General features: G+C 43.4%; 1 protein-coding gene across 1 annotated transcript in view; it reads left to right on the forward strand.

The window, feature by feature from the left end:
* The window catches only part of ccdc141 (coiled-coil domain containing 141), a gene marked incomplete at its 3' end in the record, with an annotated part of 49,711 nt that extends 26,825 nt beyond the window's left edge, over positions 1–22,886 (forward strand). Inside the window, exons 16-30 of the mRNA XM_084084086.1 lie at positions 82–291; positions 2,273–2,407; positions 3,049–3,198; positions 6,136–6,276; positions 8,313–8,501; positions 9,061–9,244; positions 10,517–10,629; positions 11,419–11,685; positions 12,618–12,820; positions 12,930–13,137; positions 14,273–14,463; positions 15,441–15,617; positions 16,851–17,105; positions 17,478–18,605; positions 22,562–22,886. Of these exons, the coding sequence (XP_083940212.1) occupies positions 82–291; positions 2,273–2,407; positions 3,049–3,198; positions 6,136–6,276; positions 8,313–8,501; positions 9,061–9,244; positions 10,517–10,629; positions 11,419–11,685; positions 12,618–12,820; positions 12,930–13,137; positions 14,273–14,463; positions 15,441–15,617; positions 16,851–17,105; positions 17,478–18,605; positions 22,562–22,886 (3,876 nt within the window). The remainder of the gene's footprint in view (positions 1–81; positions 292–2,272; positions 2,408–3,048; positions 3,199–6,135; positions 6,277–8,312; positions 8,502–9,060; positions 9,245–10,516; positions 10,630–11,418; positions 11,686–12,617; positions 12,821–12,929; positions 13,138–14,272; positions 14,464–15,440; positions 15,618–16,850; positions 17,106–17,477; positions 18,606–22,561) is intronic.
* Positions 22,887–23,305: the final 419 nt, after the last annotated feature.

Genomic DNA, 23,305 nt, shown 5'->3' on the forward strand with positions numbered 1-23,305 from the left:
TACTGGTACAGTGTCCGAACTAGAAACACTTTAAATGCTCTCTCTCTCTCTCTCTCTCTCTCTCTCTCTCTCTCTCTCCAGCTGATGGATGTAGAGGTAGAGTCCATGTTGAAAGCGTCTCAGCTGCTTGCAGTGAAGAAGGAGGAGCGAGGAGGAGGAGAACAGAGGGAGGTGAAGATGAAGGAGCAGGTGTCAGAGCTGTTGGGGCTCCAGCAGAGAGTGAAGGAGAGAATGGAGGCGTCTGAGACCGTCCTCACTGCAGCCCACAGCTTCCATGTTGCTCTGAATCAGGTACACCTGTTGATTTCGTTGACTAAAACTATGACGAAAAATGTGTGTCGCCTTTTTTCACTGACGAAAACTAAATTAAACCTAAATTAAAAACTAAGTTGAAAAACTAGAAGAAGATGTTAGGGTCTCAGGGAGGAACTAGTGGACAAGCGATCTAGTAGAACTAAGACAAGTAATTTTATGCCTGGCTGCGCATGGGTGTCACACTCCTGAAATAGCCGATCTGCGACACGTTGTGAGCTTGTGGATCGGTTATTTTCGGCCAACAAAATATATTCTAATCGACTAAATCAACCGTAGATTCAATAAAGTTCTGCCTTTATTGATAGGAAAGTAGGGCGACAGGAGAGAGATGGGGGTGACTAAACCTAAATGGAATTTTATTTTAAAAGACTAAATTTGCTGTCAACATTAACACTGCCTCCATGGCCTAGTCCTCAACTGGCGGCCCAAATCTGATTTCCTATCCAGATCTGAGTTATTTTTTGGGCACTGACTTTTTTTTGTGGGCATGATTACATTTTGATTCGCAAATATCTGTTTCCATTTGTTTTGTTTTTTGCTATTCATGCTTGATAAAACCAATTTGATTCCAATCTGGATGGGCCAAAAATCTGATTTGTGCTGCCAGTGAACATAGCTTAACAACTTCAACCCCAGCATCCATATTCTGGGGGGAACATTAGCCAAAAATAGCAGATCTACAAGCTCACAATGGGTCACATTGCGACATTGTGAGCTTGTAGATTGTCTATTTTTGGCAAAGAGATGTGTTGTACATGGAAAAAGTAGTCAAAGTACAATTGTAACTGAAGTCCAGTTCTTTAAGACTACAGGGGTTTGAATGGTTAATAAGTGTTTGCAGTAAATTGTGTTGCTAAGCAGTTGAAAGCATTATTTTAGGAAGGTAAGAGGTCAGGGCATGGTGTCAGTGGCTGGACACGGTTTCCTCGAGTGTTTTGTTGAGATAAACAAACAAAAGTAGTCTGCACTCAAGTTTCTTCTATTTCAATCCTAGACACAGGTGCGCTGGTCCAATAGGGGCCTTCCAAATCCCCTCTCATACAACATGAGCCAAAGCAACAGGCGGAAGTTGGGTGGTGGTGTGCAGGGTGAGCAGCAATCTAATGGCTCTTTTCTGCCATGAAGAGTTAAGCCAGAACCTGAAACTTTCCAGAACCTGTGAAGTTCTGTGATGACTTTGTAATACTTTAGAAATGTTAAGTATAATAACTGACTTCTGGGTTCCCAGATCTCAGGGTTAGTGCTATCTCCTGAGCAGGGCCCAAGTTAGGTTCCGAAAAAATTGCACTCTGCGATTTGGGTCTGGCACCGCTCCATAGAGAATCCATTTCCTGCTCCAGAAGACGTGTGTGACCAATCAGGGCCCAGTATTCGAATATGGGAGACTGTAATTGGTAGTTGGTTGTAAGTCTAACCAATTGCGTCGAGGGCCATTGTTTTGATCCCGCCCCTTGGGAAAAAAAACGTCCTCAGACTCATATCCACACAGTGATATAGTCTGTCTACGCTAGGCTAGTGTAAAATAACCTTAAGAAACAGCAGCAGCACAGCAATAGCAAGCAAGGAATGAGCAATGCCAACTTCCCTGTTTAAATGGAGTGCTCTAGAAGTGGGTAGCTACTGTACTGTATGTGATTGGTTGAGAATAGAAGCGTGGAGCTGAGACTGACCAATAGCTGGCTTGATTAAACGAGCAAAGTGCCCATTGTGTGCATTATTTTTTTATTTTTAAAATCTGTTTATTAGGTTTAAGAGTTATTTCCTCCCATTTGAGGTCATTATTCATCATGAACATAATATACATACATACATATGCAATACATAAATACCCCTCATTTCCCACTCGTCCACCCGCTCTCCCTCCCACGCTCCCACTCTTCCCAGAGACAACACTGAGAGAACAAATTATAGAGTAATAATAAAACACAAGCATCATTTCTTGTGTGTTTGTGTCCAGTTAGAGGCTGTGCTCCGGTCAGAACCAGTGAAGACCCACCCGGGTCAACACCAGGACACACAGACACACGTACAGACCCTCTACAAGACCACCGCGCACCTGGGGAAGAACCTGTGCAATGCTGTACAGAACTCAGTAGGTTCACACACACGCATGCACACACACACACACACACACACACACACACACACACACACACGCAAAATATATGCATATTAACGCTGGCACCCCTATTTTGGGCCGATTTTAAAAATCGATGCGACACATTGTGAGCTTGTAGATCGGCTACTTCAGCTATTTGTTGTACGATGAAGTATATCGTCTCTGTCGGGCGGAAACCTCTTATTTCCAAAACTGTTACTTTTCAGGATTCAAATTAAAAAGCATCAAAAGCAGCAGATCTACAAGCTCGAAAGGTGTCGCTTGCAGATCTACTACTTTTGATGCTTTTGTGTGACGCTGTAGTATGATCACGTAGGGCGTTAATTTACGAAAAAACACAAAAAGTTAGAATATGGAGATAAGAGGACTGGCTGAAGTTTCAGGCAATGAGGACTGAGACATTATTTGAAAATCCAACTCTGTTGAAATGACATATTATATGAATTGTTTTGTGAAATTATGTTTAAAACTTTCAAAGTTGTTAATGTAAAATGTGTTTGTGTTTATACGGTAGTTTTACCTTTTGTTACTTTTCACTTATAACTAGTATACATTTTAATGAATTCATAATCAATCGTTCTGTGTGTGTGTGCGTGTGCATGTATGTACTGTAGGTGTGTGTTGGTTTTGTTGTGTGCACGGTGGAGGAGTTGTTGGTGCGTGCGGACAGGGAATCGAACCGCTGGCTGTGTGAGCTCAGACAACATGAAGACAGACTGCAGAGACAGATGCAGTACAACCAGATGACCGACTCACTCACACAGGTACACAACTACATTATTTATCTTTACTTAAAGGACTACATTCCGGTTAAACCCTGTTCTTCAATTATATGTAGTAAACATCATTGGCATTTAATTATTATAATCTTCTTCTCCATATGACGCCGCAAATTCCGCTCAGAAAGGATTTAAAATGTTGACACATGAGTACAGTATGTACATGGAGCTTATCAAAATGCTTATCAGATGCTATCAGTGCCGTGACTGTTGTCCTTTATGTAAGAACTCTCTCTCTCTCTCTCTCTCTCTCTCTCTCTCTCCTCATAAATGAATGACATTTAAAATGTCTGAATGTTATGTCAGAATGTGACCACTAGAGGGGGTGGAACACACACTTCTGTCAGTGTGTATAAATACAGTAAAGCCTGTTCACATCAGGATGACAAAAGAGTCAGCTCAGCCCTAAACTCCCCTAAACCCTGTGTCCTTTTCCTCACTTACACTTTACCCATAATTTTCAGGCACTTTTTTTCCATCAGTTCCAAACATGGTGCAAATTTGATTATAAATCCATCACAAAACGTGCTGGTTATTGTTATTTAAACTGTTGTTATTTAAGCTTTTTTTAATTGACCAATATTGGGTGACGGCGTTGCCGAAAAAGTGCTTGGCCTGGCATAGATATTATGGTCGTAATGAGCGTCTGTCCAGTCATCATCATAAAACCTGTAATTCATCTTTAATACAGCTTCTGGAAACTTGTCAGAGGGTCTACCCTCACAGCTTTCCACTGCTAAAGGCCCGTGTTGGCTTCAACCCCCCCGAATGGCCACTTTACAGCTGCAGTATATTTATAACTGAAGTTACAGTGTCAAATTTAGATTTGACGATTAGGGTTGAAGCTCATAAAGTGTGTGTGTGTGTGTGTGTGTGTGTGTGTGTGTGTGTGTGTGTGTGTGTGTGTGTGTGTGTGTGTGTGTGTGTGTGTGTGTGTGTGTGTGTGTGTGTGTGTGTGTGTGTGTGTGTGTGTGTGTGTGTGGGTGGGGCAGGGGGAGGAGCTGGGGGCTGGTGAGTCAGTAGGATACAACAGCAGTGAAAACGCACATATGTGTGTGGGGAGGAAGTAATTGGCACGACGACCAGTGGTGGAAAAAGTACTCAAATTGTTTACTTAAGTAAATCAATACTGCAATGCAGAAATACTATGAGTAAAAGTACAAAGGTATTGGCATCTAAGTATACTTCAAGTACCAAAAGTAAAAGTACTAGTTATGCAGAATGTGTAGAATGTCAGAATGTCAGAACGTCTTAAATGTGTAAAAGTCTTTTGAAAATAGCAGATCTACAAGCTCACAACGTGTCCCATCGCAACGCGTTGTGAGCTTGTAAATTGGCAAATAGCCAAAGTTTAAATAGGGCTGAAGTGGTAAATGTGTCTTTTGTAATAATAACCATATCTACAAAGTAACTAGTAACTAAAGTTTTCAAATAATTACAGTGGAGTAAAATTACAATATTTGCCTCTGAGTAAAGTTAAAGTATAGAAACATGGAAATACTCCCATTAAGTAAAAAGTCCTCAAATGTGTACTTAAGTACAGTACTTGAGCAAATGTACTTATTTACTTTACACCACTAATAACGACTAAATTGAGGAGAAAAAGGGGTAAGGTAAAAACAAAAAAAGAGGAAAGTGTCTAAATTGGACCCTTACAGATCTGTAACTCTTGATAATCTGTATCACTTTCAGCTAAATAAACACAGAGGATTTTACAGTGGGGTCCCAGGGATTAAAATGGTATGAGTGCATGGCCTCTTATGCATATGGTTATACTGGCCATACTGTGACAGTGAGTGTACTTCAGTTGGTGTGACAGCTGAGATGCTGTGCTGGGTCTATTTGTGTGTGTGTGTGTGTGTGTGTGTGTGTGTGTGTGTGTGTGTGTGTGTGTGTGTGTGTGTGTGTGTGTGTGTGTGTGTGTGTGTGTGTGTGTGTGTGTGTGTGTGTGTGTGTGTGTGTGTGTGTGTGTGTGTGTGTGTGTGTGTGCGTGTCAGATAGCTGTGATGTCTCTGGTATGATTCATCTCACAGTTTAGCTCTGTGGAAATATAAATACCACACCAGGCCTGAACTATCCCTGCCTCTCTCTCTCTCTCTCTCTCTCTCTCTCTCTCTCTCTCTCTCTCTCTCTCTCTCCCAATCAAGAACAGTGGCTTTAGTTTGAGATGGTTTGAAAAGACACAACAGTGTGTCATTCTTTTCATGGCCACTAGAGAGTACACTTACTGGGGATATACAGTACATTCCCCATAAATGATCCCTAAGTCAGTGGTTCTCAAAGTGGCGTCCGGGGACCCCCAGGTGTCCTTGGGGGGTTCCAGGGGGTCCCCAGCAAAAGTAGTTAATACAGCATCACAATCATTTGAACCACTTTATCCATTTATATGTTGGTTATTCAAAAATAGCAGATATACAAGCTTTTTGGGGGTCCTTGACATGAAAAGGTTTGAGAACCACTGCCAAATGTGACCACAGTATTACGGGTCGAGCTGCATGGCTCAGGGGTGGAGTGGCCGGTAGAGCTGCCGGATGGTAATCGCGAGGTTCCCAGTACGATCCCGGGCTCCTCCAGAGTTAGTGTCGAAGTGTCCTTGAGCAAGACGCTGAACCCCTAATTGCTCCAGATGAGCAGGTTGGTGCCTTGCATGGTTTCCCCCGCCATCAGTGTATGAATGTGTGTGTGAAAGGGTGAATGTAATGCACAATCTAAGTAAAGCGCTTTGGATAAAAGCGCTATATAAATGCACCATTTACCATTTATATAACAGTACAAATATAAATGCAGTTAGTATTACAGTATTGGAAATGTATTACAGTATCACCATGCTACAATAATATAAGCATTACAATATTTTTTTTTCTGTGTGTGTGTGTGTGTGCGTGTGCGTGTGCGTGTGCGCATGCGTGTGTGTGCATCCAGCTCAGTGAGTCCTTTAAGGAGGTGAAGAAACGTTTTAACAACCTGCGCTTCAGCTTCCTGAAGAGAAACGACCGCGGCAGAAACATCAAAGCTGTGAGAAACCAACTGCAACAGACACAGATGTACACGGACAAGATACAGGTACACACATTACATTACATTACATTACATTACAGTCATTTAGCAGACGCTTTTATCCAAAGCGACTTCCAATAAGTGTATTCAACATAGGTAGGGAACGAAAACTACTAATCACCAGAAGTTTTAAGTACATTTCCTGCAAAAACAAGCAACCAAGAGTATACCTAGCGCTAAGGTAAAAGTGCAATGTATCAGCTACCTACTTTCTTAAACAGATGAGACAAAAATGGCAAAATCAAATGAGCACGAGCTAAAACAAGTAAGTGTATCGACTAAACAAGATCCAATAAAACAATACAAAAATAAAGCAAGAGTTCGTACAACTAGTTAACAACAAGTAGGCCAGGCAAAGAGGAAGGATAGTGTTTCCTGAAGAGGTGGGTTTTCAGCCTGCGGCGAAAGATGGGCAGTGACTCTGCTGTCCTGACATCAGTGGGAAGTTCATTCCACCACTGTGGGGCCAGAACAGAAAAAAGTCGTGACCGTGTCGATCGACCAGAAGGACCGTTGAGTGGCGAGGGAGTCAGTCGCCCCGAGGTGGCAGACCGGAGTGGTCGGGCAGGGGTGTGGGCATTGACCAAAACCCGGAGGTAAGAAGGAGCTGTTCCTTTCACTGCTCTATAGGCTAGCACCAGGGTTTTAAACTGAATGCGAGCTGCTACGGGGAGCCAGTGCAGAGAACGGAGAAGGATAGTTGTGTGGGAGAACTTGGGGCGGTTGAACACCAGACGAGCCGCAGCTTTCTGAACAAGCTCCAGAGGTCTGATGGCTGATGCCGGAGCACCAGCAAGGAGGGAGTTGCAGTAGTCCAGGCGGGAGATGACAAGAGCCTGGATCAGCACCTGGGCTGTTTTCTCCGTGAGGAAGGGGCGAATCCTCCTGATGTTGTAGAGGAGGAATCTGCAGGACCGTGTCACTGATGCGATGTTAGCCGAGAACGACAGTTGATCGTCCAGGGTCACACCCAGATTCTTCGCAGTCCGAGTTGACGTCACCACAGCATTCTCAATGGTGATGGCCATGTCTCGGTGAGGACAGCCCTTCCCCGGGATGAACATCAGCTCGGTCTTGTCCAGGTTGAGCTTCAGGTGGTTCGTCGACATCCACTCCGAGATGTCAGCCAGACAAGCAGCAATGCGTGCCTCCACTTGTGTGTCAGAGGGGGGGAATGAGAGGATCAGCTGGGTGTCATCGGCATAGCAGTGGTAGGAAAAGCCATGGGAGTGGATGACAGCACCAAGAGATGTAGTGTAGAGAGAGAAAAGAAGAGGACCCAGAACCGAGCCTTGGGGAACCCCAGTAGTGAGCCTGTGTGGTTCTGACACAGACCCTCTCAGCATCACCTGGTAGGAGCGACCCGTCAGGTAGGATGCAAACAGGGAGAGTGCAGAGCCTGAGACACCCATCCCCTCGAGGGTGGAGAGGAGGATCTGGTGGTTCACTGTGTCGAACGCTGCAGACAGGTCCAGGAGACAGGTCCACACACACACGCGCGCGCGCGCACGGGTCCGACCCTCAGTGGACACTGGCAGTTATGACCGGGGGTCGCTTCTTCTTTCGTGTGTCATCAAATGACCATTTCACAAGTTCAAAATGTATAAAAAATCTTTTGAAAATAGCAGATCTACAAGCTCCTCACAATGTGTCGCATCGCGACGCATTGTGAGCTTGTAGATCTGCTATTTTCAAACGGCCGAAACATATATAGGGCTGAAGTGGTTAGTGTGTTTTGTAATAATAATCAAAATCTACAAAGTAACTGAAGTTTTCATATAATTGTAGTGGAGTAAAAGCATAATATTTTCCTTTGAGAAGTAAAAGTACTGAAAATTGGAAATACTCAGTAAAGTAAAAATTACCTCAAAACCTACGTCAAAATTGTACTTAAGTACTGTACAGTGCTTGAGTAAATGTTCTTAGTTACTTTACACAACTGGACATAGATTCCTGTGCTCTGGCTGATACCGACAATAAGCCTCTCCGACCTATTTACTGTCTGTCTGTCTGTCTGTCTGTCTGTCTGTCCGTCTCTGCAGGGTCTCAAGAAGAGGATGCAGGGTGTGACGGCCAGGCTGGGGTCAGGGGTCAAAGAGGGCTTCGTTACCAGGGAGACGGAGGATGCTGTTAACGAGCTGCAGAGACAGATGGGAGAGTTTGAACGCAACGTGGAGGAGCACACCCAGAACCTAGATCTGACCTGCAGGCTACTACAGGCCGTGGAGGAGGTGTGTGTGTGTGTGTGTGTGTGTGTGTGTGTGTGTGTGTGTGTGTGTGTGTGTGTGGGTGTGTGGGTGTGTGTGTGTGTGTGTGTTGTGTGCCCATTAACCACTTCAGCCCCTATATACAGTACATTTCGGCCAGTGGAAAATAACCAAGCTCACAATGCGATGCATTGTGTGCTTGTAGATCTGCTATTTTCGGTTATTTTTGGAAATGGGACATTCTGCATAATGAGTACTTTTACTTTTGGTACATTTTGATGCCTATACTTTTGTACTTTTACTCAAGTACATTTTGAATTCCGGACTTTTACTTGTAATAGAGTATTTCTATATTGCAGTATTGATACTTTTACTTAAGTAAAACATGTACTGTAAGTGGTTTTACCACTACTGCCTAGTGTGCATGTCATATAAATTACAACTACAGTGTTTGTAGACAAAGGTGGACATTAATGTTATTACTATTTCTTTCTCTCTCTCTCTCTCGCTCTCTCGCTCTCTCGCTCTCTCTCTTTCCTGCTCTCTCTCTCTCGCGCTCTCTCGCTCTCTCTCTTTCCTGCAGTATCAGTTTTGGTGTGAGGAGGCCAGGGCGACCATCGTCCGTGTGGGGAAGTATTCGTCGGAGTGTCGGACCCGGGAGGCCGTGTCCGTCCTCTACCAGCAGTTTGAGAAGTTCGTCTGGCCGACCGTTCCTCAACAAGAAGAGCGAATCACACAGATCACGGAGCTGGCCGTCAGACTGCACGGTGACCACAGTGGAACAGAGATTCTAAACCTTTTTAATGTCAATGACCCCCAGTTTGATTTGCAGTAGAACACAGACCCCCATTCGATACCTTTTAACCCATCATTTAACACTCGCATGACAGCAGTAAGGCCAAATACCATACAGACGGACTTCAGATCAAATTCACAGTTTTTCCCTGCGATTCAATTGGCCAACTCTCTGCCCTCTGGGCTCCACACACTCTGACACCTTCTCCCCCACGCAACGGATTCACTATTGTCTTTTAGATATCAATTAACATTTCAATCCCACTCACTCGCACCTCACATGTTGGCTAGTGCTACACTTCATTTGGTGTACAGGCGGAACAATTATAATATAGGCTATAACTGGGAACAGCTGATCGCTGTAGCGAGAGCTACACGGTTCATAAATTCAGGTTAAGTGTGTGACACATCACTGCCACAAACAGACCTACTGCCTGATCTAAAAGGCACTTCCGCATACGTCACAGACTATTACTTGGAGTCATCAACGCTGAGGATTCTACTGCGTGTCGTGTCGTATGTGAGAGATGCCTTGATGTTGAAACAACATCAGCAACAATCAAAGGTTTCTCCTAATTCTCAACGAATCTCTGCGATTCTAATATTCCTACAATCAGCAGAAGTGAGAGTGTCAATTCCTTGTGTCAATTGTGTTTATACTAGAGGGTCGGGGCGCTGTGCGCCCCTCCCCCCTATCCGCTGCGCGGTGCTTTGTGTTTGTTAGTCTCTATAATATATAAAGCCATAATAGGAGATGTTCCCAATGGAGCTATGCCCAAATATGGAGTGTGTTGTCTGACCTCTCTTCCTGTCCAGGGGGGTTTGTATATATAGAAAGGGGTGGCTTCACCGGGGGACAGGAAGTGCTGACTTTTCTCAATTGTATATATAGATAAGACGTCTATTCAAACACAAAGATTAGTGCTGTGCTATGCATGCCATTCGTCCGAACCGCACACTATAAATTTCATTCATCCATTGCGCAGGAATAATGAACCGATTACAATAATTTTAAAATGTTTGAGATCTACTGATTTAGAAGGCATTCGTAGAATCAGCCCCAAGTCTTAATGGGTTAAAAAAAACTCTGCTGTGTTCATTTAACTCTGACCCTGTGTGTGTGTGTGTGTGTGTGTGTGTGTGTGTGTGTGTGTGTGTGTGTGTGTGTGTGTGTGTGTGTGTGTGTGTGTGTGTGTGTGTGTGTGTGTGTGTGTGTGTGTGTGTGTGTGTGTGTGTGTGTTTAGGAGCTGAAGAGGGGCAGCGTTACATAGAGAAGACAGTCAGTAAACATCAAGAGATCATAGAGTCCATCAGAGAGCTGTCTACTGACCTGCTGAAACTGGAAGACAAGCTACAGGTATTAATAACATAACACTAGTAACTACACTAATAATAACTCATAATATATAGGACTGCAACCATCCATTCTTTTATTAGCGATATTAACGAAGTCAATGAGGAGCATATTTCAAATGATCAATTTCTAATCAATGGATGTTCTTGCTCAAATTTATACTTTGTTGCACAGTGGTGTCGTCAGTGGTGGAAAGTAACTAAGTACATTTGCTTAAGTACTGTACTTAAGTACAATTTTAAGGTCTTTGTACTTTACTTGAGTATTTCCAATTTCCAATACTTTTACTTCTACTCCACTACATCTCAGAGGCAAATATTCTACTTTTACTCCACTGCAATTATTTGAAAACTTTAGTTACTCGTTACTTTTCAGATATAGATTATGATATTATGAAACATACATTAACCACTTTAGCCATATTTTATACATACAGTAGGCTATTTGAAAACAGCAGATCTACAAGCTCAGCTGTGAGCTTGTACATCTGCTATTTTCAAATATTTTAGTACTTTTACTTTTGGTACTTTAAGTACATTTTGATGCCAATACGTTTGTGCTTTTACTCAAGTGCATTTAGAACTCTGGACTTTTACTTGTAACATTGTAACAGAGTATTTCTATATTTGTACTTTTACTTAAGTAAAGAATTTGAGTAGGTTTTCCACCACTGGATGTCGTGCAGAAAATAGTGAAGGTGATCTATAAGCTGAAAATATGTTGTCATGTTTCCAGACATAAACATAGACCATAAGTATTAGAAATATAAAAATGTTCAAATGTTCTTTTCAGCTTGAGGCCGCGAAACGACAGAACACTGAAGACGAGAACGACAAAGATGGAGAGAACACCGGAGAAGAGGAGGAGGAGGAGGAGAAGAATGAACCGAAGAGACAGAAGAAGGAGATAGAGGAAGAGAAAGAGACGGAGCGAGAGAAGAGAGAGAACACAAAGAGAGAGCTGGAAGTACAGAGAGAGTTGAAGGAAGAGAGAGACGTGGAGGAAAATAAGAGAGAAGATGAGCCAGACAACCGTGAAACCCAGGAAGAACAAGACCTGGTAAAAAAAGAAAATAATCACACATTTGATGAACACCTAATACCAGTGGTGAAAAAAGTACTCGCATGTTTTACTCAAGTAAAAGTATCAATACTGCAATGTAGAAACCCACAAGTAAAAGTCTGGAATTCAAAATTGACTTGAGTAATGGTACAAAAGTATTGGTATCAAAATGTACTTAAAGTACCAAAAGAAGAAGGTACTTGTTATGCAGAATGTCCCATTTCACAAGTTTATAAAATGTATAAAAATCTTTTGAAAATAGCAGATCTACAAGCTGAGCTTGTAGATCTGCTATTTTCAAATGACCAAAATGTATATAGGGCTGAAGTGGGTAATGTATGTTTTGTAATAATAATCAAAATCTATAAAGTAAAATTGGAGTAAAAGTAGGATATTTGCATATGAGATGTAGTGGAGTATAAGTAAGTAAGTAAGTAAGTAAGTACTGAAAATTGGAAATATTCCAGTAAAGTAAAAAAATACCTCAAAATTTTACTTAAGTACAGTACTTGAGTAAATGCTGTGATTGGCTAGCGAGACGCATGATGAAATTAATAATAATGTAAAAAATGTAAGCACGTCACTTCACAGGACGTGCTGTGATTGGCTACCGAGATGCATGATGAAATCAATAACTCTAACACTCTTAACCACAAGGCCACTCAGCTGGTATATATAGTTGTAATTTGTACTTTTGATTAACTAGGCAATTTTAATATAGGATTAGGTATTTTAAAAGCATGTACTTTTGAATACTTGGGAATTTCTACTCAGTACTTTAACTCAAGTACAAAGCTTACTGAGCCAATTTGAGACACTTTTTGACTCAAGTACAGGGGTTGAGTACTTTGTCCACCACTGCATGCATTACCAGGTGCAAAGGGGTGGGGGCGCTGGTTTTTGTTCTCAGGGTTGCCTTGTGTTTCCAGGTTGAACTGAAGGAGACAGGCCACACCCCTGAACTCACCACTGGGCATGATGGGAAAGAAGTGCCCGTCAAGAAGCTGACACCGGCGGTGGCCAATCAGAAAGCTTCGTTACGCAAGAGCCGCGGTCCGGAGCAGACAGGCAGACAGACAGGATCTGACAGACAGACAGGCTCTGACAGACAGACAGTCATTTCAGAGAGCAGGTATGATACTTTTATCTCAGTATCTTTGAAACCCTCACACTACTATAATGTACTAAAATACAACTGTCTTCCCCACCTTCCACCTCTCCCCCACTCCTGTGTCTTCCAGCTCCTCCTTCTCCTCCTCCCACGCCATCAGCCTGTCTGCCTCCCCCTGCAGCCACGCCCACAGGAGGCGGGTCCACGCCATCCTCAGCAAACCACAGCACCAGACCACGCCCCCCTCCGCAGTGATCGGTCTGTCGTTCTCTGACATCCAGAGGGAGTTTCGGAGCAAGGAGACCCCCTCCGCCTATGACAGGACAACACACACACAGGTCCCACACTCACCACGCACGCACACACGCATACATGTATACGTACACACACATGGAGAGACACAGCATGCACGCACGCACAGTCGCACACACACAATCAAGATACATGCTATAGACTTCCCTCTGTGTCTGCTTCTGGGTAATCTCTCAAGACGAATCTGTTAGCAGCACCACTGCCCTAAACATGTACTGTAGGGTTGTTGTTAGTAGGAATAAACACAGAAACGCCCCAGAGACAAAAACAAAGGAGAACAAATATATGATATTATATTTCCCCCTTTTTTTTTTACCGATAGGGTTCCCAGATTGGCTTCTGGGTATCCTGTCAGCTATGACAGATTGCTTTTCCACACACCTTAGTTTGCATTTGAAGAAAAAGGGGGTAAAAACCTAAATTCTGTGCTCTATTTTCATACAAAACCAATAATTGTCTCCGCCAGGCCGAAGGCATGGCGAGAGAGTATGTTTTACCCTCCGCCCGTCCGTCCGTCCTGTCCGTGTGTTACCACCAAATCTCCGGCACCGTTGGCCCGGTCGCTGCAAAACTGTGCACACACACTCCCTGGATGCCAATTCAGAACCTCTGCCTTTTCACATGGGCCTGTTATAGCGCCACCAGGAGGCCGATTTGTGCAAAACCCATTTTTTTCACATTACTCCTACATTTCTTTAACCAAACGTCATGCAAATCGGTACACAGTATCTCTATAGTCATGTAATCAACCCTGATCTGTCCGATTTCCCATATTCCATCCTCATTGGTTAAGGTTGCCATCCAAAGTTTGCAGGATTGGTCCGTTTTTAATAAACTGCCTCAAACCATGAACGCAGCTTGCGATTTCCGTGAAGTTTCACACACACATTCCCACTAGGCCGAGGAAGAAATGCCACCCTTTTCACATTGGCCTGTTATAGCGCCACCAGCAGGTCTAATTTAGCAAAACACATTATTGGAACAAAATGCCTCAAATCATGAATGCTGTGTCTGATTGCCGTGAAAGACCTAAGAATAAATCGCACCCTTTTCATTGGCCTATTATAGCGCCACCAGGAGGCCAGAATAACGTACCTGACCTGGCGGAGACCTGTGCTCCGAGGAGCACTTTTTCTAGTTGATTCTGTTTTTTCCCCCCAGGATGCATCAGCCGTCGGAGGAGGGCTTTCGGAGGAGGCGGCCCTCCAGCAACAGGAAGTGATGACGGACGAGTCTCTGTCCAATGACGAGTATGAGTGTGGGTCACCCGACGACATGTCCCTCCCCCCGCTGTCCGAAACCCCAGAGTCCAACTTTGTTCATTCGGACGTGGACGATTCCCCAGTTCACCAGTATGTCTGCCAGTCAGAACCCAGTTAGTTCACCAGTATGTCTACCAGTCAGAACCCAGTGGACCCAGTGCTCAAAACTTTACTTGAGTAAAAATTGCCAAAGTATTGGAATCAAAATATACTTAGAGAACTAAAGTAAAGTCAAAGTTTGTTAAACGATCTACAATTGCGACACATTGTGAGCTTGTAGATTGGCTATTTTCAAATAGAAAAAGTATAAAATAGGGTTTAACTGGTTAATATCTATGAATGTAATAACAATCTAAATCTACAAAGTAACTTGTAACAAAAGTTTTCAAATAGCCTCTGAGATGTAGTTGAGTTGAAAATAAAATGATTGAAAAATGGGCATACACATGTAAAGTAAAAGTACCTCAAAATTGTAATTAAAGTACAGAACTTAAAGTAGTACTAGGTAACCTTTTCAACAAAACTAAAGTTAAATTGTGTATCTTTTGTGAGTGGCAAAAGTTTCACAACACCCACTCCATGAATTTCACCCCCGAAAGCCTTTTATTTATATATTTTCTATTGAACGGTGTCGGGGGGGACTTTCCCGCAAAAATGACGTCATCTGGCCGGAAAACGGAAGCGGAAATGCACCGGTTTCCTGTTTGGCCAGGAACTACCGCACCGGTTTCCTGTTTGGCCAGGAACTACCGCTAATAACAAAAAGGAAACTCACGCTGATTTTAAAAGATTGTATGATTTGAAGATCGAAAAACAACAGAAAAAGAAAACACAGCTCACGGTAACTAAAGCTCCACTGGCTAAGAGAAACGATCCACAGATCGTATAAAACAATTAAAAGAACGCTTTTTGAAACGCTTCCGTCTTCCGGTGAAAACAAATGGAATTCTGGGTAACAGAGGATAAACGAACTGCCTGCAGTGACGGTAATGACCAGCAGAGGCTGCTAAAAATGTATTGCACTGTATAACTTTAAGTAAATGTACTTTTCTGTGGATGTGTTTCAGCTCCCACAGTGCTCACCAGTATGTCTGCCTGTCAGAACCCAGTGGATCCAGTATCTCTACTGGTGTGGTACAGTCCCAGTCACAACCCAGTGGATCCATTATCTCTACTGTGGTACAGTCCCAGCCACAACCCAGTGTATCCAGTACAGGAGGGGTAGTATCCAGTCAAACAGAGAGGTATGTTTGTGAACTGAACTTCTTACTAATCTTTCTGTATTTAAACCGTTCTGCATTAAAGTGATGTTTGTGTAGTTAAAATAAGAGGTCCAAAATGGCAGATAGAACCCGGTTGGACCTGTGAAATGTCCTGGCATTGTTTTCTTTTTTTCTTTTCTTTTTCCAAGATCCGTATGGTAATTTCCATAGCGTTTCAGCCGGGTCCTATGTTGCCTATAACAGAATGTACTGTAATTAGACTTTGATATAAACACCAAGAAATGAGGAGGAGAATAAGTGGAGGTTCTTGCTTACCACCTGAGCACCCGTCTGGTCAACGTGGAGAGTTGACCAAAATGGGTTACAAAATCGTGGGATAAAAAAAAGGTCTCTCCCTAGGTCGTCCTCAGACGAGCCCTCCATCGTCGCTTCCAGTCAGGGTGCTGATAATGTGCATGTTGGCTCACTGGAAATGGTACACCAGTGGGTCTCAAAGTGTGGTCCAGGGACCCTTAAGGGGGTTCCAAATGGCCCCTTACAGGTGCATAACTCTGAGAGTGTACAAATGGTTCCATTTGTACACTCTCAGAGTTATGGGGGTCCTTGAAATTAAAACGTTTGAGAACCGCTGTGCTACACTAAATGTAATCTCTCAAGAACAGATTCTGCTCTGCGTTTGAATCTGTCGGTAGCCATGTTGACAACCTGTGTGCATTGCTGACAAGTGGGCGTGCTATCAGATCAGGAAGCAGGCCGTGATTTACCCAATCAAATGTAGTGGGCGGGATTTACGTGTGTGCCGTTCCTTCCCCACTAGAAACAAGCCGAAACTCATTTAACGATAGCGTCCTCGAAGCCGACAAGACCACGGAAAGTTAGTAAATTGCTCTTTCATCATAGAAACAAGTGGGCTTATAACCAAAACGATCCATGTTCTTTGGGAGAATTGGTGTTAGTGTTCTGTGGAGAAATATTGTTAGTGGGAATGAAAACATAGTCGCACCACCGCAAGTGGAGCGCTGAAGGCAGACCAAAAACCCTGGTTTCCTTGCGCACGGGTCCACCGTATAGCCCCCCCCCCCCCCCCCAGAGCCAAGTGAAAGAGTAAAAAACAGCAGAGGGCGCTGTTTTTCCTTTTTATTTGGCGATGGGTTCCCAGATTGCACTAAATGAAACAGAGCTAAATGGAAAAAAGAGAAAAAGACCAAGTGGACTCCGACTGTAAAGTCTTCCTTTGTACTTTGTCTCTCTCAGATTCAGGTTCACTTCCACTGTCCAGAGTCCGCTGATGGCTGTCTCTGCTCGGACGCTGGTCTCCAGCACTCTTGTGTCCAGTGTCCTCCAGACCAAGGAGACCAAAATGGTCAGTGTGTCCAGCAACACTGGCTCTGTCCCAGGCTGTCCTCCTCCTGAGCCATGCCTCCTCCCTGGATCAGGCCCAGGACCTATCAGCAACACTGTACCCCAGGACAGCAGGCTGTCCCAGGGTGTCCCTGTACACCTACCAAGGTTATTATAGTTTTTTATTTTTGTGTTTTAAAATGTATTTTATTGTTAGTATTAGTTTTTTATTGTAATAGGGGATAGTCAGGGATGAGATTCAAAAAGCTCAGAAATGTGTGTTATCACAATGCGTTGTGAGCTTGTAGATCGGCAATTTTTGCTATTTACAAAAAATATTGAATACTGACAAAGACATAGACAATTTCTCTTATTATTTGGGTTTGTTTTGTAAACACAATACAGTTTCAGTTAGTTAGTTTTTTCTTTTTGTAAAGCCTCGATTTTATTTATATTTCAGTTAACAGATTTTTTTTTACTTTCTCAATTCTTTGAAAAATTATTTCGTTTAAAATAATCCTGCACACCTGTACTTCACAGTGTCATTTCAGTGACCAGCACCCGTTCACAGAGCAGGGTCTCCAGAGAGAGCCATCCTCCACAGAGCGCTGTCCAGCAACACAGCACTCTGCAGAATGATTCCTCCGCCACACACACAGACATCCACCCCCAGACCAGCGGTCTCTCTCAGGCCAGTAACCTCTTTCCAGACACCCCTCATCAGAGCTCCGGTGGTCTGCTCCACACCAGGGATCTCGACATATCCACCGGCCCCAGAACCAGCTGCCCTCCACAGGATGCCACCGTCCCAGAAGACACGGGTCACCCAGCAGACAGTAGTACCATCACAAAGGACAGCGCTTCCACCCCAAATAGCTCAGCTTTACCCCAAACCGGACCCCCGGCTGGGAGTATCTTCTCTCCGGTGTCTTCTATCATTTTTTCCAAACCCAGCCAGGGAAGGAGCATCCGTATCATTGGTCAGGGCGTGTCCACCAGCTCCGCTGTCGCCCCACAACAAAATGTCTCCCATCGCCACAACACTTCCCCTTCAGGCGCCTCCTCTGTCCCCCAACATGGTTCTCCTGTCCCCAAAGAGAGCTCTCTCTCCTCGCAGGGTAGCAGAGGTCCAGGGTGTCAGGGCATCTCTACAGAAGCTAGCAGTGTCAGCAGCAGCATTAGCATCAGCAGTAGCAGCACCGTCAGCAGCACCCAGACATTCTACGCCCTGCATGAGTCCCTTAGCTCCTCCACCCGTACCCGAGAGCGTGTGCATGACGCCAGTGTGTCCCGCCCACCCCAGTGTGACCCGCCTACTGCCGCAACCGTCGCCCAAACCGCAGACGCTCCGCCGCGTGGCCACGCCCAAGCTTCGGCTGAGCAGGCTAACCCGCATGTCGCTCCTCTTCCTCCTCCTTCTCCTCCTATTCTTCACCTACTAACTCCAGAGCAGGACCCCAGCGTGTGTCGGCCCACCGCCATCAGAGAGGAGATCACACGTACCCCTCAGATCCAGGGCCCTTCCATCCCACCTCCTTCATCTACTGCTCCTCTGCCCGGGTCTCCTCCCCGCATCACCAGGCCCCTGTCATGTGCCACCGTCATGGAGGGCTCTCCCGTGACACTAGAGGTTGAGGTGACGGCACAGCCCGAGCCCACTCTCACCTGGTGGGTAGCCTACAACCAGCTACATCACAACACATAGCCTTATATGAGACAGCAAATAGTAAAGCCCCATTCATACTTTGTATAATAAACACTAAAACTACACCCAGATCAATGCTCTCGTTGTGAATGGTCATTTCACAAATAGTTTTCAAAACTATTAGCTTGCAGATCAACTCTTTTTTTATTGCCAAAGTATGAAATAGGCCTAATAGTTAATGTATGTTTTGCATTAATAATCTAAATCTGCAAAGTAACAAGTAACTAATGTTTTTAAATAATTGTAGTATAAAGTACATTATTTACCTCTGGATGTAGTATAAATAATAATAAAAAAAACTAAATTAAAAGTACCTCAACATTTTACATCCAGGTGAATGGTTATCTAATTTGTAGAAAACGAAAAGGGCATCAGAAACATGATCCACCAACCATCTTCAAACATTTAACAACATACATACAGTTGAACTAAGACTTCATCATGTTGTGTTTGACTAATACTTGTGTTTGATTTCCTTTATTTGCATTAACACCAGCACTTTGGAACTGTCAGCTGCAGTGTTGAAACTAATCGCAGCTTTTAACTCACAGCAGAGTCTGCTGCAGAGGCCATACAAGGAATAACAGTACAGTTCAATAAAAGAGAGATCACGATGATGCAAATGAAAGTTTTTATTAAAGATACAAAATGTTGATTAGGACCTGAGGCCGATTCTAAAAACGCCTTCAAAATCTGACCTAAGTTTTCTGAAAAATTACAAAACAATTATGTTGCTATACTGTACATAGCAACAAGAACCCCAAAATGGATTCCCGGTGTAATGAGCTGAATGTCCACACAACGTGTTGAGGTTATAATAGAATCAAATGCTTTACTGATAGTAGCTTGAACAGTACAGAGCCTACATTCTGTCATCTACTGTATCTCCACTTGCTTCCGAGCTGCATAGTGACGTCATTGTTTCTCTTAAAGGTGTACACTACACCCGGCTTGAAAGGTATAGTTAAGTTACGTAATGGGGTTCCAGGTCTAAATGGGTTAAAATGTCTGCGTTGCATTCACCCATTGACATGGGTCTAGGGTTAATGTTACGGTATGAAGTACATTTTAGGGTTAGATTTAATATGAGGTTTAATGTTAGGGTCTAGGGTCAAGGTTAGGGTCTGGTGTAGGGCTTTCACGACTAGAGATTTTTACAGGTCGACTAATTTGACCCAGTGGTAGTCGACTAGTCGACTAGTCGAAATTTAAATTTAAAAAAAAAAATTACAAAAAAAAAAAAAAAAAAAATTTTTTTTTTTTTTTTTTTTTTTTTTTTTGGTGGCACTGTTTTAATACCATCCTACTACTATATTACTATTATTATTATCCTCCTGCCCTTATTTTTATGGCGTTTTAAGGGAAGCGCTTCTGGCACAGCAGCACAGCACCACAGCAGCGTCTCCAAGGATCCCCATTGCCCAATAATAGGCTTTTATTGGGCATGCTTTTGACCCCCTTTTGATAAAAAATAAAGTCAGGAGGATAATAATAATAGTAAGATGGGCCATTACTATAGCATTAAAAATTAAATTAAAAAAAAAAAAAAAAAAAAAAAGTTTTTTTTTTTTTTTTTTTTTCAACTATCAACTATCAACTAACAAGGTCGACTAGTGGTTATACTAGTCGACTAGTCGACTAGTCGACTAGTTGGTGAAAGCCCTAGTCTGGTGTTAAGGTTAGGGTCTAGTGTTAAGGTTAGGGTTTAGGGCTGGGTTGGGCAACCTTAGTCACGGGAGAGGGTAATCACTGGCACACTGGCATAAGTGTGTGTGAGAGGATTTTTCTTTTTAAATATTTTAGTAGTAGTCAATTCATTTAAGTCCCCTCACATCTGTATGCACTGCACATAAACCTTCCTCCTATTCTGTTTGTTTTTTGTACACCTTGTAGCGTGTAGCTACAAGGTGTATGTCACAAACCAGCTACAATCTGATGAATTTTGACTATAGCAATAGGGCTGTGTCTACTGCAGTGACATACATAATACTAGATGACAATAATGGATTATATTATTATGTTATTATTATATTAGTTTCGTTGCTGTCGGGCAGAAAAAACGAAATTTTTGAGCTTTTTCTTTTTTTTTTCATAAATCAGTGCTATTGAACACGTCTGTGCGTTGGTTAAAAAAATATTGAACCAATGAAAAGTATTAAAAAGCGCTTCTGACGAAACCAGCTAACTCCATTGGATCCTCAAACTGACTAAACCAGTCAACTCAACCAAAGGGGGTGGAGTTAGCTGGTTTTGCTAACTCCATGCTCTACACCCTTTTGACCTCCAACCTCATTGTGAGCTTGGAGGTCCATTCAGCTGTTCTTCTTATCAATGATGAACAAAACCTCCCAACTCCACTTTTTGTTTTGTTTTTTCATTTCCTGAAAAATGAACATTTTGGAGTTAGCTGGTTTCTGCCCGACAGCAGAGATATAGAGTATGGCCCCCACATATATGGGCCCCAGTTTGAAAACCACTGCTCTGGTCTGTAAAGGATTTCAAGAGGTTGGTGACAGCTAGAATTTCCCAGCAAGCTAAGCTAACCCCCCCCCCCCCCCCCCCCCCCTGCTCACAGCTACTGCATTTTGTGTTAGAGATTTGACATAGCTGGTATGTGTCATATTGGTTCCAAACTGATCAATAGTTATAGTCTGTATGTCTAGATGTGAGCTTTTTATGAAACTTACCATTTACCTGCCTGATAGTGTATTAACTGTTGTTAATAAAGACGCTACTATAAGCTGAGTTCCAACCTACTATTTGATCTGGTTGTCTTATTGTTTTTTATGTTGATGTATACAGTAGCTGTTAAATTGTATGTGTTTTATGTAGGGTTGTTTTGATGGCTGTTAGAATTAGTTTTCAGGTAGATGCAAATGTACTTTTAAAAGTAACTGGAAATGTCAATGTAAAGCAAATGTCTTTGAAACTCTTCTTCCAAGTTAGCTGTGGCAGCTTTTCTCTATCCATTCAATGTTCTCACCTGTTATAATTCTTACCTGGTTGGCCCCTATGGGCAAGGGGCGGTTTCCGTGCAAAAGTTGCTATTTTGGGACACCTGCCTTATCCGCAATAAGGCAGGTGTCTTATTGTGGATAAGTTGTGCACCCCGGCCGACTCCCGACATGTCCATTGCAGGCGCGCTCTACCAAACCAATTTGGCTTTTCGCTATGCGCTTTCCAAAACGTGTGTGGGCAAAATAGAAATTTTGGGGATAATGCAACAACACGCCCACAGGCACACCTCCAAGCGCAAATAACGGAGTCGGCATAATGAATAGCGACGGGTATAGGGGGCGCAAAATACCCTTTAGGGACAGTGCCAGCTCCCTTACCCTTATTTCACGGGTAGCGGGCAGTAATTCCCGGCTAGTGGGCAGCGGGTGCATGTATAGCAGTGGCAATTATAGGGCCCTAAGTGCATTTACTCAAGTACTGTACTTAGTACAATTGTGAGGTAATTTTACCTAACTTGAGTATGTCCATCAGATTATTATTACAAAACATACAATAATTGACTCACTGACGAAGCCTGGATAGCCGAAACGTGTGTTGTATCGTAAGGCATATACAGGGAAATAAAAGGAAAGAAACTTTGATCCTGTCCTTCTGAGTGCGACCCTTCGCTTGTCATCGTTTGTTATGTTTTATGAGGACAACGCACCAGAAGAGTCAGAGCACAGTGGTAAAAAATTCACATACATAAACAAATTAAGCCCTATTTTATACTTTGTCTATTTGGAAAATAGTGGAAAGTATAGCCAATCTACAACTGCTATACATCTGCTATTTCCCAAATGTTTTAATGACATTAACATTTTTTTGATTATTGATCGATTATTTGATAAGATTATCGATATTGCTTTTAAATAATCGATCACACTGAAAAGTTGGATTAACTGTTGTACCCCTACTCCAGGTTGACAGATGGCGAGGTGTTAACCTCCAGCGCTGTTGGTGTCACGCTAGCCTCCACGGAGTACAAACGCGTCCGGTTTGTTCCCGCGGCGTCGGACTCGCACCATGGACTGTACCAGGCTGTGGCCTCCTCCTCCTCCTCCTCCTCCACTGACCAGCACGGGTCCCTGTGTTCTGCCGCCGCCCTGCAGGCCACAGCGTGTCACTGCAGCGCTGGTGACAGTTGGTTGCTGGTGGACATGTATGACGTCATCAGTCAGGACTGGCACACCTGGTTTGGAACGTTTTGTGCTGTACTCTGGTTGCTCTACCTGGTGCTGCTGTGACACATGCACACACATATGCACACGCACACTGGCACACGCACACACACACACACACACACACACACACACACACACACACACACACACACACACACACACACACACACACACACACACACACACTGTGCCGGCCCTGAGCAATTTGGTGCCCTAGGCAGGATTTTTACCTTGAACCCCCCGGCCGCCCCAATAGCCTATTATTTATCGTGGGATCGATTTAGCGATCATTGTGGGATCGCTTTAGCGATCACACTGTTGTTATCTTCACTAGTTATTATTATTATTATTATTATTATTCCCCCTGTTTTTTGGGTCATTTCAATGGAGAAATGCCATTTAGTGATGTCATAATGCATAATGCCATTCTAGTCATAATGCATAATGCCATTCTAGTGACGTCATAATACTGATGTCATTGT

This window comes from Gymnoscopelus microlampas (assembly GCF_963454915.1).
Source record: "Gymnoscopelus microlampas genome assembly, chromosome: 17".
Lineage (NCBI taxonomy): Eukaryota > Metazoa > Chordata > Actinopteri > Myctophiformes > Myctophidae > Gymnoscopelus > Gymnoscopelus microlampas.